General features: G+C 48.8%; 1 protein-coding gene across 1 annotated transcript; it reads right to left on the bottom strand.

Annotated features, from left to right (window-relative positions):
• Positions 1 to 982: 982 nt before the first annotated feature.
• LOC139414006 (fibrous sheath CABYR-binding protein-like) lies at positions 983 to 9,153 on the bottom strand. Its single transcript, XM_071161890.1, has 3 exons — positions 9,145 to 9,153; positions 6,663 to 6,827; positions 983 to 4,345 (listed from the first exon to the last, which is right to left on the bottom strand). The coding sequence occupies exons 1-3, from the start codon at positions 9,151 to 9,153 to the stop codon at positions 983 to 985; spliced, it is 3,537 nt and encodes a 1,178-aa protein (XP_071017991.1).
• Between the last annotated feature and the right edge of the window lie 4,025 nt (positions 9,154 to 13,178).

Raw genomic sequence — 13,178 nt, forward strand, 5'->3', positions numbered from 1 at the left:
ACCAGTGATTTAAGCAAGAAGGTAATGTCATCTAAAACGATAATTGGTTTCCATTACGTGGAACAGAGTCTGACATTGAAGTAAATGTTTTAGTATCGAATATTAAGCTGATAAGACGGCACCAACTTTTTGAGGGTCCTAGGTTTGTTAAACAACAGGTTTTATATGTTCATTAAATCAATGCAACAGGTCAAAATGATAAGGTTACCGGAAAGTGGCTCTGGGATTGTTTACTTTAGAAGGTGTCTATTCTGCTTACTGGGAAACAGTATCATCTGATGTGTCTGAAGTATAATTCTGGATACGCATGGTTTTATCAAGGCTTCCTGCCCAAAATGCTGTAAACTCGACTAAGATTAACAATTTTTGGATACAGCATAGTGAAAACAAAGTACATGTTCATTTTTTTCAGGACTGAGGAAATGTCCATCACCCAGTTGTCTGAGTTTACCAAGGATTCTGTATCTCTCCCTTTGAAATGTTTCCTGAGGTCAGGTGCCTTGGGAGAAGAGTTAGTGAAATTCCTGCACTTCCATATCTCCCTCCTCCTTTGCCGGAGTCGCCTCCGGCTGTTCCTTTGCCGTCGTCGCCGCTGGCTCCTCCTTTACCGGCTCCTCCTTTGCCGGCTCCGGCCCGGCTCCTCCTTTGCCGCCGACAGCTCCTCCATTGCCGTCGTCTCCTTTGCCGTCGCCACCGCCAGCTCCTCCTTTACCGGTTCCTCCTTTGCAGTTGCCGGCTCCTCCTTTGCCGTCGCCGGCTCCGTCGCCGGCTCCGTCGCCTCTTTTGCCATCGCTGGCTCCTCCAATGCCACCGCTGGCTCCTCCTTTGCCACAGCCGGCTCCTCCTTTGCCACCGCCGGCTCCTTTTCCAGCTCCTCCTCCACCGGCTCCTCCTTTGCCATCGCCAGGTCCGTCGCATCCTTTGCCACTGCCAGCTCCTTTTCTGGCTCCTTTTTTACCGGCTCCTCCTTTGCCGTCGCCGGCTACATCTCCGGCTCCTCCAATGCCGCCGCCGGCTCCTCCTTTGCCGCCGTCGGATCCTCCTTTGCCTCCGCCTCCTTTGCCGTCGCCGCCGCCGGCTCCTTCTTTGCTGTCGCTGGCTCCATCGCTGGCTCTGGCTCCTCTGGCTCCTCCTTTGCCGCCACCGGCTCCTCCTTTACCGGCTCCTCCTTTGCCGCTGCCGGCTCCTTTTCCGGCTCCTCCTCCGCCAGCTTCTCCTTTGCCATCGCCGGCTCCTCCTTTGCCGTCGCCGGCTCTTCCTCCGGTTCCTCCTTTGCCGTCGCCGGCTCCTCCTTTGCTGTCGCTGGCTCCATTGCTGGCTCTGGCTCCTCCTTTGCCGCTGCCGGCTCCACCTTTAACACCGCCGTCGCCTCCTTTTCTGTCGCCGGCTCCTCCTTTACCGGCTCCTCCTTTGCTGTCGCCGGCTCCTCCTCCGGCTCCTTTGCCGTCGCCGGCTCCTCCTCCGGCTCCTCCTTTTCCGTTGCCGCCGCCGGCTCCTCCTTTGCTGTCGCTGGCTCCATCGCTGGCTCTGGCTCCTCCTTTGCCGCTGCCGGCTCCTCCTTTAACACCGCCGTCGCCTCCTTTTCTGTCGCCGGCTCCTCCTTTACCGGCTCCTCCTTTGCTGTCGCCGGCTCCTCCTCCGGCTCCTTTGCCGTCGCCGGCTCCTCCTCCGGCTCCTCCTTTTCCGTTGCCACCCCCGGCTCCTCCTTTAACACCGCCGTTGGCTCCTTTCCCGTCGCATCCTTTTCCATCGCCATCTTTTTTGTCGCCGCCTCCTCCTTTGCCATCTCCGGCTCCTCCTTTCCCGTCACCGGCTCCACCTTTGCCATCGCCGGCTCCTCCTTTTCCGCCACCGGCTCCTCCTTTACCGGCTCCTCTTTTGCCGTCGCCGTCTCCTCCTCCGGCTCCTCCTTTGCTGTCGCCGGTTCCTTTTCCGGGTCTTCCTTTGCCGCCGCCGGCTCCTTCTTTGCTGTCGCCTCCTTTGCCGTCGACTCCGCCGGCTGTTCCTTTGCCGTTGTTACCACCGGCTTCTTTTCCGGCTTCTCCTCCGCCAGCTCCTCCTTTGCCGTCGCCGGCTCCTCCTCCGCCGGCTCCTCCTTTGCCATCGCCAGCTCTTCCTCCGGTTCCTCCTTTGCCGTCGCCGGCTCCTCCTTTGCTGTCGCTGGCTCCGTCGCTGGCTCTGGCTCCTCCTTTGCCGCTGCCGGCTCCTCCTTTAACGCCGCCGTCGCCTCCTTTTCCGTCGCCGGCTCCTCCTTTACCGGCTCCTCCTTTGCCGTCGCCGGCTCCTCCTCCGGCTCCTTTGCCGTCGCCGGCTCCTTCTTTGCCGTTGCTGGCTCCATCGCTTGCTCTGGCTCCTCCTTTGCCACCCCCGGCTCCTCCTTTAACACCGCCGTTGCCTCCTTTCCCGTCGCATCCTTTTCCATCGCCACCTTTTTTGTCGCCGTCTCCTCCTTTGCCATCTCCGGCTCCTCCTTTCCCATCACCGGCTCCACCTTTGCCATCGCCGGCTCCTCCTTTTCCGCCACCGGCTCCTCCTTTACCGGCTCCTCCTTTGTCGTCGCCGTCTCCTCCTCCGGCTCCTCCTTTGCTGTCGCCGGTTCCTTTTCCGGGTCTTCCTTTGCCGCCGCCGGCTCCTTCTTTGCTGTCGCCTCCTTTGCCGTCGACTCCGCCGGCTGTTCCTTTGCCGTTGTTACCACCGGCTTCTTTTCCGGCTTCTCCTCCGCCAGCTCCTCCTTTGCCGTCGCCGGCTCCTCCTCCGCCGGCTCCTCCTTTGCCATCGCCGGCTCTTCCTCCGGTTCCTCCTTTGCCGTCGCCGGCTCCTCCTTTGCTGTCGCTGGCTCCGTCGCTGGCTCTGGCTCCTCCTTTGCCGCTGCCGGCTCCTCCTTTAACGCCGCCGTCGCCTCCTTTTCCGTCGCCGGCTCCTCCTTTACCGGCTCCTCCTTTGCCGTCGCCGGCTCCTCCTCCGGCTCCTTTGCCGTCGCCGGCTCCTTCTTTGCCGTTGCTACCGCCGGCTCCTTCTTTGCTGTCGCTGGCTCCATCGCTTGCTCTGGCTCCTCCTTTGCCACCCCCGGCTCCTCCTTTAACACCGCCGTTGCCTCCTTTCCCGTCGCATCCTTTTCCATCGCCACCTTTTTTGTCGCCGTCTCCTCCTTTGCCATCTCCGGCTCCTCCTTTCCCATCACCGGCTCCACCTTTGCCATCGCCGGCTCCTCCTTTTCCGCCACCGGCTCCTCCTTTACCGGCTCCTCCTTTGCCGTCGCCGTCTCCTCCTCCGTCTCCTCCTTTGCTGTCGCTGGCTCCTTTTCCGGGTCCTCCTTTGCCGCCGCCGGCTCCTCCTTTGCTGGCTCCTCCTTTGCTGTCGCCTCCTTTGCCGTCGCCTCCGCCGGCTGTTCCTTTGCCGTTGTCATCACCGGCTTCTTTTCCGGCTCCTCCTCCGCCAGCTCCTCCTTTGCCGTCGCCGGATCCTCCTCCGCCGGCTCCTCCTTTGCCGTCGCCGGCTCTTCCTCCGGTTCCTCCTTTGCCGTCGCTGGCTCCGTCGCTGGCTCTGGCTCCTCCTTTAACGCCGCCGTCGCCTCCTTTTCCGTCGCCGGCTCCTCCTTCTCCGTTGTCACCACCGGCTTCTTTTCCGGCTCCTCCATTGCCGGAGCCGGCTCCTCCTCCGGCTCCTCCTTTGCAATCGCCTCCTTTGCCGTCGCCTCCGCTGGCTGTTCCTTTGCCGTCGTCGCCACCGGCTCCTCCTTTGCTGTCACCGGCTCCTCCTTTGCTGTCGCCGGCTCCATCGCCTCCTTTGCCGCCGCCGGTTCCTTTTCCGGCTCCTCCTTTGCCACCGCCGGCTCCTCCTTTGCCGCCGGCTGGTCCGTTGCCGTCGTCGCCACCTCCTTTACTGGCTCCTCCTTTGCTGTCGCCTCCTTTGCCGTCGACTCCGCCGGCTGTTCCTTTGCCGTTGTCACCACCGGCTTCTTTTCCGGCTCCTCCTCCGCCAGCTCCTCCTTTGCCGTCGCCGGCTCCTCCTCCGCCATCACCTCCTTTGTCATCGCCGGCTCCGTCGCCTCCTTTGCCGTCGCTGCCGCCGGCTCCTCCTTTGCCGTCGCCGGCTCTTCCTCCGGTTCCTCCTTTTCCGCCGCCGGCTCCTTCTTTACCGGCTCCTCCTTTGCCGTCGCCTGCTCCTCCTCCGGCTCCTTTGCCGTCGCTGGCTCCTCCTTTGCCACTGCCGGCTTCTCCTTTGCCACTGCCGTCTCCTCCTTTGCCACCGTCGGCTCCTCCTTTGCCACCGCCGGCTCCTCCTTTACCACCGCCTGCTCCTCTTCCGTCTCCTTCTCTGCCGGCTCTGTCGCCTCCTTCGCCAGCTGGAAATGTTCTGGGTGGTGGGATTAACGCTGTGCTCTCTCTTTCACACACACACACGTGTGGGTGAAGGTCCCTAGTTCCATTTAAACAAATGTCTGGTGATTCCATTAGTGGAACCGTAATCGCTGCAGAAACACACAGAAGAACAACATCAATTACAGCCGCTCTCCTACTGCATCAAAAACCCACTGCTTAAATCTACAATATCTAACTTTTTGGGCAACCTAACCAAATTCACATAGAAACGGGAGTTATAGATCTTTCATTCCCATTGAAAGCAAGTCTAAGAAGCGGTAGATCTGTTCTATGTGTGCTATTTATATGCTTCCCATTTCAGTTTTGTACACTAGCTTCCAACACCAGCTGTATATACAATATATTTATTTTTGGTATATTTTTGGTTATGGATCATATATTTCACAGCGGTTTAGATGGTACAATGATCCTCTACAACAGGTATTCCCAAAACCCCAGGGGTACGCACAATGCCGTCGGGGGTACGCCAAATAAAAATGTGATTCACATTTTCAAACAGTCCATTTATATTTTCCAACTGGGCTAAACATTTGGGTGAGGTTTTTATCTCGTGGGAATTCCACTAACGGTCTGCATGTAGCCAAACGTAGCTGCTGCTCATTCCGTTTGCTCGAAAATGTATAAATGTTTTTAAAAAAAGGCCTGAGTCCATTGATACACATACCAGTTCTACTGGTAGTACTGCTACTACCAGCAGTAATACACCTGCACCAGTCGACGACAAGTTTTTTTTTTTCCTCAAGCACATCCAATGCTAGCATCAGTAATTCTACATTTGTTGTTAGCCCAGCTAGCATGGACACTGACAGTTGTGAATCTGATGCAGCCAAAGAGCTACTGCCCCCTTACCCGGGAAAGCACGGAACAGACAGGGATGTTGGACCATCGAAGAGGTGCAAATATGATGAGAACTACATTGATTTTGGGTTCACTTATTTTGGGAGTAGTGTCTTTCCTCATCCACAGTGTGTTATATGTGCAAAAGTACTATCTCACAACTGGATGCGCAGACATTTAGTAACAAAACATGCCCATTTGAAAAATAAGCCACAGGAGTTTCCTCGCTACATATTTGTCGCCAAACCCACTGGTTCCAGGTCATCTATAAGTCTCTGCTAGGTAAAGCCCCACCTTATCTCAGTTCACTGATCACCATAGCAACACCCACCCTTAGCACGCACTCCAGCATTTATGTTTCACTGTTCATCCCCAAAGCCAACACTTCCTTTGGCCACCTTTCCTTCCAGTTCTCTGCTGCCAATGACTGGAACGAATTGCAAAAATCACTGAAGCTGGACACTTATATCTCCCTCTCTAACTTTAAGCATCAGTTGTCAGAGCAGCTTACCAATCACTGTACCTGTATACAGCCAAACTGTAAATAGCATACCCAACTACCTCATCCCCATATTGTTATTTATCTTCTTATTCTTTTGCACCCCAGTATCTCTACTTGCACATCTATCACTCCAGTGTTAATGCTAAATGTTAATAATTTCGCCTCTATGGCCTATTTACTGCCTTACCTCCCTACATTTGCACACACTGTACATAGATTATTCTATTGTGTTATTGACTGTACATTTGTTTATGTGCAACTCTATGTTGTTGTTTTATTGCACTGCTTTGCTTTATCTTGGTCAGGTCACAGTTGTAAATGAGAACTTTTTCTCAACTGGCCTACCTGGTTAAATAAAGGTGAAATATATATTTTTTTATAAATGAGTCAGACATGGCGGGCCTGGCACAGCTCCTGGTATATGTCTGTGACGTTTATGGGGGGGGTCAATTAAGGAAGATATCCTTTTTCTGCAAACCAGGACAACAGAAGTGGATATTTTTAAAGTACTGGACAGCTTTGTGACATCAAATGGACTTTGGTGGTCAACATGTGTTGGTCAACATGTGTTGGTATCTGTACTGATTATACAAAAGCCATCCGGGATAAATATTAGAGTGGTAACGTGCGTGCAAGCAGTTGATCCCGAAGCCACTGGGTACACTGCAGCATCCACCAAGAGGCTCTTGCTGCCAAGGGAATGCCTGACAGCTTGAAAGACGTTTTGGACACTACAGAGAAAATAGTTAACTTTGTTAAAGCAAGGCCCCTGAACTCACATGTATTTTCTGCACAATGCAATGATATGGGCAGCGACCATGTAACACTTTTACAACATACAGAAGTGCGCTGGTTATCAAGGGGCAAAGTATTGACACGTTTTTTAAAATTGAGAGAAGAGCTTAAAGTTCTTTACTGACCATAATTTTCACATGTCTCACCGATTGCATGATGACGAGTTTCTCACATGACTGGCCTACCTTGGGTGATGTTCTTTCCTCCTTTGCCACCGTGGGCTCCTCCTTTGCCACCGCCGGCTCCTCCTTCACCACCGCCTGCTCCTCTTCCGTCTCCTCCTCTGCCGGCTCTGTCACCTCCTTCGCCAGCTGGAAATGTTCTGGGTGGTGGGATTAACGCTGTGCTCTCTCTCTCACACACACACACGTGTGGGTGAAGGTCCCTAGTTCCATTTAAACAAATGTCTGGTGATTCCATTAGTGGAACCGTAATCTCTGCAGAAACACACAGAAGAACAACATCAATTACAGCCGCTCTCCTACTGCATCAAAAACCCACTGCTTAAATCTACAATATGTAACTTTTTGGGCAACCCAACCAAATTCACATAGAAACGGGAGTTATAGATCTTTCATTCCCATTGAAAGCAAGTCTAAGAAGCAGTAGATCTGTTCTATGTGTGCTATTTATATGCTTCCCATTTCAGTTTTGTACACTAGCTTCCAACACCAGCTGTATATACAATATATTTATTTTTGGTATATTTTTGGTTATGGATCATATATTTCACAGCGGTTTAGATGGTACAATGATCCTCTACAACAGGTATTCCCAAAACCCCAGGGGTACGCACAATGCCGTCGGGGGTACGCCAAATAAAAATGTGATTCACATTTTCAAACAGTCCATTTATATTTTCCAACTGGGCTAAACATTTGGGTGAGGTTTTTCTCTCGTGGGAATTCCACTAACGGTCTGCATGTAGGCAATTGTAGCTGCTGCTCATTCCGTTTGCTCGAAAATGTATAGATGTGTTTTTTTAAAAGGCCTGAGTCCATTGATACACATACCAGCTCTACTGGTAGTACTGCTACTACCAGCAGTAATACACCTGCACCAGTCGACGACAAGTTGTTTTTTTTCCTCGAGCACATCCAATGCTAGCATCAGTAATTCTACATTTGTTGTTAGCCCAGCTAGCATGGACACTGACAGTTGTGAATCTGATGCAGCCAAAGAGCTACTGCCCCCTTACCCGGGAAAGCACGGAACAGACAGGGATGTTGGACCATCGAAGAGGTGCAAATATGATGAGAACTACATTGATTTTGGGTTCACTTATTTTGGGAGTAGTGTCTTTCCTCATCCACAGTGTGTTATATGTGCAAAAGTACTATCTCACAACTGGATGCGCAGACATTTAGTAACAAAACATGCCCATTTGAAAAATAAGCCACAGGAGTTTCCTCGCTACATATTTGTCGCCAAACCCACTGGTTCCAGGTCATCTATAAGTCTCTGCTAGATAAAGCCCCACCTTATCTCAGTTCACTGATCACCATAGCAACACCCACCCTTAGCACGCACTCCAGCATTTATGTTTCACTGTTCATCCCCAAAGCCAACACTTCCTTTGGCCACCTTTCCTTCCTGTTCTCTGCTGCCAATGACTGGAACGAATTGCAAAAATCACTGAAGCTGGACACTTATATCTCCCTCTCTAACTTTAAGCATCAGTTGTCAGAGCAGCTTACCAATCACTGTACCTGTATACAGCCAAACTGTAAATAGCATACCCAACTACCTCATCCCCATATTGTTATTTATCTTCTTATTCTTTTGCACCCCAGTATCTCTACTTGCACATCTATCACTCCAGTGTTAATGCTAAATGTTAATAATTTCGCCTCTATGGCCTATTTACTGCCTTACCTCCCTACATTTGCACACACTGTACATAGATTATTCTATTGTGTTATTGACTGTACATTTGTTTATGTGCAACTCTATGTTGTTGTTTTATTGCACTGCTTTGCTTTATCTTGGTCAGGTCACAGTTGTAAATGAGAACTTTTTCTCAACTGGCCTACCTGGTTAAATAAAGGTGAAATATATATTTTTTTATAAATGAGTCAGTCATGGCGGGCCTGGCACAGCTCCTGGTATATGTCCGTGACGTTTATGGGGGGGTCAATTAAGGAAGATATCCTTTTTCTGCAAACCAGGACAACAGAAGTGGATATTTTTAAAGTACTGGACAGCTTTGTGACATCAAATGGACTTTGGTGGTCAACATGTGTTGGTCAACATGTGTTGGTATCTGTACTGATTGTGCAAAAGCCATCCGGGATAAATATTAGAGTGGTAACGTGCGTGCAAGCAGTTGCTCCCGAAGCCACTGGGTACACTGCAGCATCCACCGAGAGGCTCTTGCTGCCAAGGGAATGCCTGACAGCTTGAAAGACGTTTTGGACACTACAGAGAAAATAGTTAACTTTGTTAAAGCAAGGCCCCTGAACTCACATGTATTTTCTGCACAATGCAATGATATGGGCAGCGACCATGTAACACTTTTACAACATACAGAAGTGCGCTGGTTATCAAGGGGCAAAGTATTGACACGTTTTTTAAAATTGAGAGAAGAGCTTAAAGTTCTTTACTGACCATAATTTTCACATGTCTCACCGATTGCATGATGACGAGTTTCTCACACGACTGGCCTACCTTGGGTGATGTTTTTTCTCACCTGAATGATCGGAATCTTGGATTACAGGGACTCTCCGCAACTATATTCAATGTGCGGGACAAAATTGAGGCGATGATTAAGAAGTTGGAGCAAGATCTTCTCTGTCTGCATTTAAAGGACAACACACAGGTCTTTCCATCATTGTATGATTTTTTCTGTGCAAATGAATTCAAGCTTACGGGCAATGTCAAATGTGATATAGCGTACCACCTGAGTGAGTTGGGTGCACAATTACGCAGGTACTTTCCCGAAACGGATGACACAAACACCTGGATTCGTTATCCCTTTCATGCCCTGCCTCCAGTCCACTTACCGATATCTGAACAAGAGAGCCTCATCAAAATTTCAACAAGCGGTTCTGTGAAAATTTAATTTAATCAGAAATCATTGACAGATTTATTGGATTGGGTTGCGCTCAGAGTGTCTTGCCATTGCAAATCGCTCTTAAGACACTGATGCCCTTTGCAACCAGGTACCTATGTGAGAGTGGATTCTCGTCCCTCACTAGCATGAAAACTAAATACAGGGACAGACTGTGTGGAAAAGGATTTAAGACTGAGACTCTCTCCAATACAACCCAATATTGCAGAATTATGTGCATCCTTTCAAGCAGACCCTTCTCACTAACCTGTGGGGAGATATTCACAATTTTTGATTAACAAAATATTTTATATGTAACACTGTTAAATAAAGAGCAAAAATACTGATTATTATTTGTACTCGGGTCCTATAAGAGATCTTTGTCACTTCCCACGAGCCGGGTTGTGACAAACTCACACTCATTCTTGTGTTTAATAAATGTATCGTATAGTGTGTGTGTGTGGCAGGCTTACAATGATGGCAAAAAACAACATTTGAGAGTGCGCTGACCCTGGTGCTAGAGGGAGTACTCAGCTGGAGATTGAATGTTTGAAGGGGTATGGGACTGTAAAAGGTTTGGGAATCACTGCTCTACACAATGACTGCTTGTTTTTTTCACATAAACGGAAATTAAACTTACAGTACTCCCTGTAACATTTTGACTGTAAAGTCCTGGAGATCCAGAAATCTATTTGCCGCCTTCACCATGTCTAGCTTCTTAGATGTTTTATTAGTTTGAATTAGTGCAATTTATCATGTGCGCTATAAACATAACAAAGTCCACCTTCTTCACTGTTAGTTTGTCGGGATCCTTCTCCTGCATGGCATTCACTGCAGACTGTGAGACATCCACTACCTTCAGCTATTTTCACTGCCTCCACATAGGAGATCTGCTGGATAGGCCTGATCCTAGCTACAGCGACATCCTTCATCCTTACAGGGCACTCCGGGAACGTGATTCCGATCACAATTACAACATCTTTCATCTGCCTCTTCAGCTACTACATACTTATTCCTTCGACAAACACTTGCCACATGTCCACATTTTTTACAGATGTAACACTGCAGCGGCTTCTGTGCATGTGGTCTCACTGCATTTCTCACATAACCAATTTTAACACAAGTCGGGAGAACCACTTCATCAAATGACAGTAAAATCGATACGCCCTTCTTTTGTCTATCATTCGATTCAAGCAACGTTCGTCTACCACTCCTGGAATGTTATCCATAAACCACACAGCCTCTATGGCCAACGAGACACCAGAGATGACACCTTTAACTAGTGCCCTACTCTGAAAATCATAGCTTTCCACATCATACGTCAACATCCTGTGGAGCCACAGAGCCTTCTCCTTTTGCGCTTTTGACACAGGAAAACAACATCATACCGCTCCTGGTCACTGACCGATTCTTCACCCCCAAAAAACATCCTTGCTTGTGAATCACACTCCAACCATCAACTGCTGTTAATTTCTAACTTTAGCCCTTTCTACTTCACCATCGCCCACTCATTCTCCCGAACTGTAGTCGAGCCAAGAGAATGACACAGTGCTTCTTCTTCCTGTGTCTAACTCATTCCACAGAGGGCCGAGTGTCTGAGGATTTTCACTCCTCCCTTGTATTTGATTACAAGGGAGTACTAATTATTAAAAAACTCCCCTCATCTGGTTGTCTAGGTCTTCATTGAAAGGAAAAAACTAAAACCCGCAAACACTAAGCCCTTCATGGAATGAGTTTGACACCCCTGTTCTAGATGAACCCTCTATACTTATAAAACACAGTTATGTATTTAGCATACAAGAATCAGTCAGTTACAGGAATCATCTGAGACAAATACGATTTGGGTGTACTGTAACTGCCAGAGCACTGATTCCAGATCTGTTACGGGGTAAACTATCCGCTTAAGTCTCATACAACCTTCCATTCCCCTGTACCGTCATCCCCTGTTTTGATGGACAAAAACTCCCTAGAAAGGCCAGAACCTACTGCTGGATTTTGTTCCAAATAGGCACCACAGCTAATTTAACTAGGCAAGTCAGTTAAAAAATTTGAAGGTAGGCCACTGAGTTTGAAGGTAGACCTTGAAATACATCCATAGGTATACCTCCAATTGACTCAAATGATGGCAATTAGCTTACCAGAAGCTTCTAAAGCCATGACATCATTTTCTGGAATTTACAAGCTGTTTATAGGCACAGTCAACTTAGGGTATGTAAACGTCTGACTCTTTGTTGGAAAAATTACTTGTGTCATGCACAAAGTAGATGTCCTAACCGACTTGCCAAAACTATAGTTTGTTAACAAGAAATTTGTGGAGTGGTTGAAAAACGAGGTTTTCATGACTCCAACCTAAGTGTATGTAAACTTCCGACTTCAACAGTACCTATTAGTGAGTAAAGTTCCTTAATTCGATTAAAACAGGTTTCTGGATTTCTGGGATGGAACAAAAACAACACTACTGTCCTGTGCTGTGAGGAAGTATGTGTGCTGTGCATGGAAGTATAGTTAATTTGGATAGTATTCAGACCCCTTGACTTTTTCCACATTTTGTAATGTTACAGCCTTATTCTAACATGTATTAAATAGCTTTTTTTTTTAGCTTTTACACAAGTTTTTTGACATTTTTGCAAATGTATTAATAATAAAAATCGATATGACATTTACATAAGTATTCAGACAATTTACTCAGTACTTTGTTGAAGCACCTTTGGCAGCGATTACAGCCTCAATTATTCTAGGATATGATGCTACAAGCTTGGCACACCTGTATTTGGGGAGTCTCTCCCATTCTTCTCTGCAGATCCTCTCAAGCTCTATCAGGTTGGATGGGGAGTGTTGCTGCACAGCTATTTTCAGGCCTCTCCAGAGATATTTGATCGGGTTCAAGTCCGGGCTCTGGATGGGCCACTCAAGGACATTCAGAGACTTGTCCCGAAGCCACTCCTGTATTGTTTTGGCTGTGTGCTTAGGTCATTGTACTGTTGGAAGGTGAACTTTCGCCTCAGTCTGAGGTCCTGAGCACTCTGGAGCAGGTTTCATCAAGGATCTCTCTGTACTTTGCTCCATTCATCTTTCCCTCGATCCTGACCAGTCTCCCAGTCCCTGCCTCTGGAAAACATCCCCACAGCATGATGCTGCCACCACCATGCTTCACCGTAGGGATGGTGCCAGGTTTCCTCCAGTTGTGACACTTGGCATTCAGGCCAAAGAGTTCAATCTTGGTTTCATTAGACCCGAGAACCTTGTTTCTTATGGTCTTGGAGTCTATAGGTGCCTTTCATCAAACTTTAAAGCGGGCTGTCATGTGCCTTTTACTGAGGAGTGGCTTCCGCCTGGCCACTCTACCATAAAGGCCTGATTGGTGGAGCGTTTCAGAGAGGGTTGTCCTTCTGGAAGTTTTTCCCATCTCCACATTGGAAATCTGGAGCTCTATCAGTGACTATCCGGTTCTTGGTCACCTTCCTGACCTTTCTCCCCCATTGCTCAGTTTGGCCGGGTGGACAGTTATAGGAAGAGTTTTGGTGGTTCCAAACTTCTTCCATTAAAGAATTATGGAGGCCACTGTGTTCTTGGCAACCTTCAATGCTGCAGAATGTTTTTGTACCCCTGCCCA

The sequence above is a fragment of the Oncorhynchus clarkii genome, chromosome 7 (genome assembly GCF_045791955.1).
Source record: "Oncorhynchus clarkii lewisi isolate Uvic-CL-2024 chromosome 7, UVic_Ocla_1.0, whole genome shotgun sequence".
NCBI classification, from domain to species: Eukaryota; Metazoa; Chordata; class Actinopteri; order Salmoniformes; family Salmonidae; genus Oncorhynchus; species Oncorhynchus clarkii.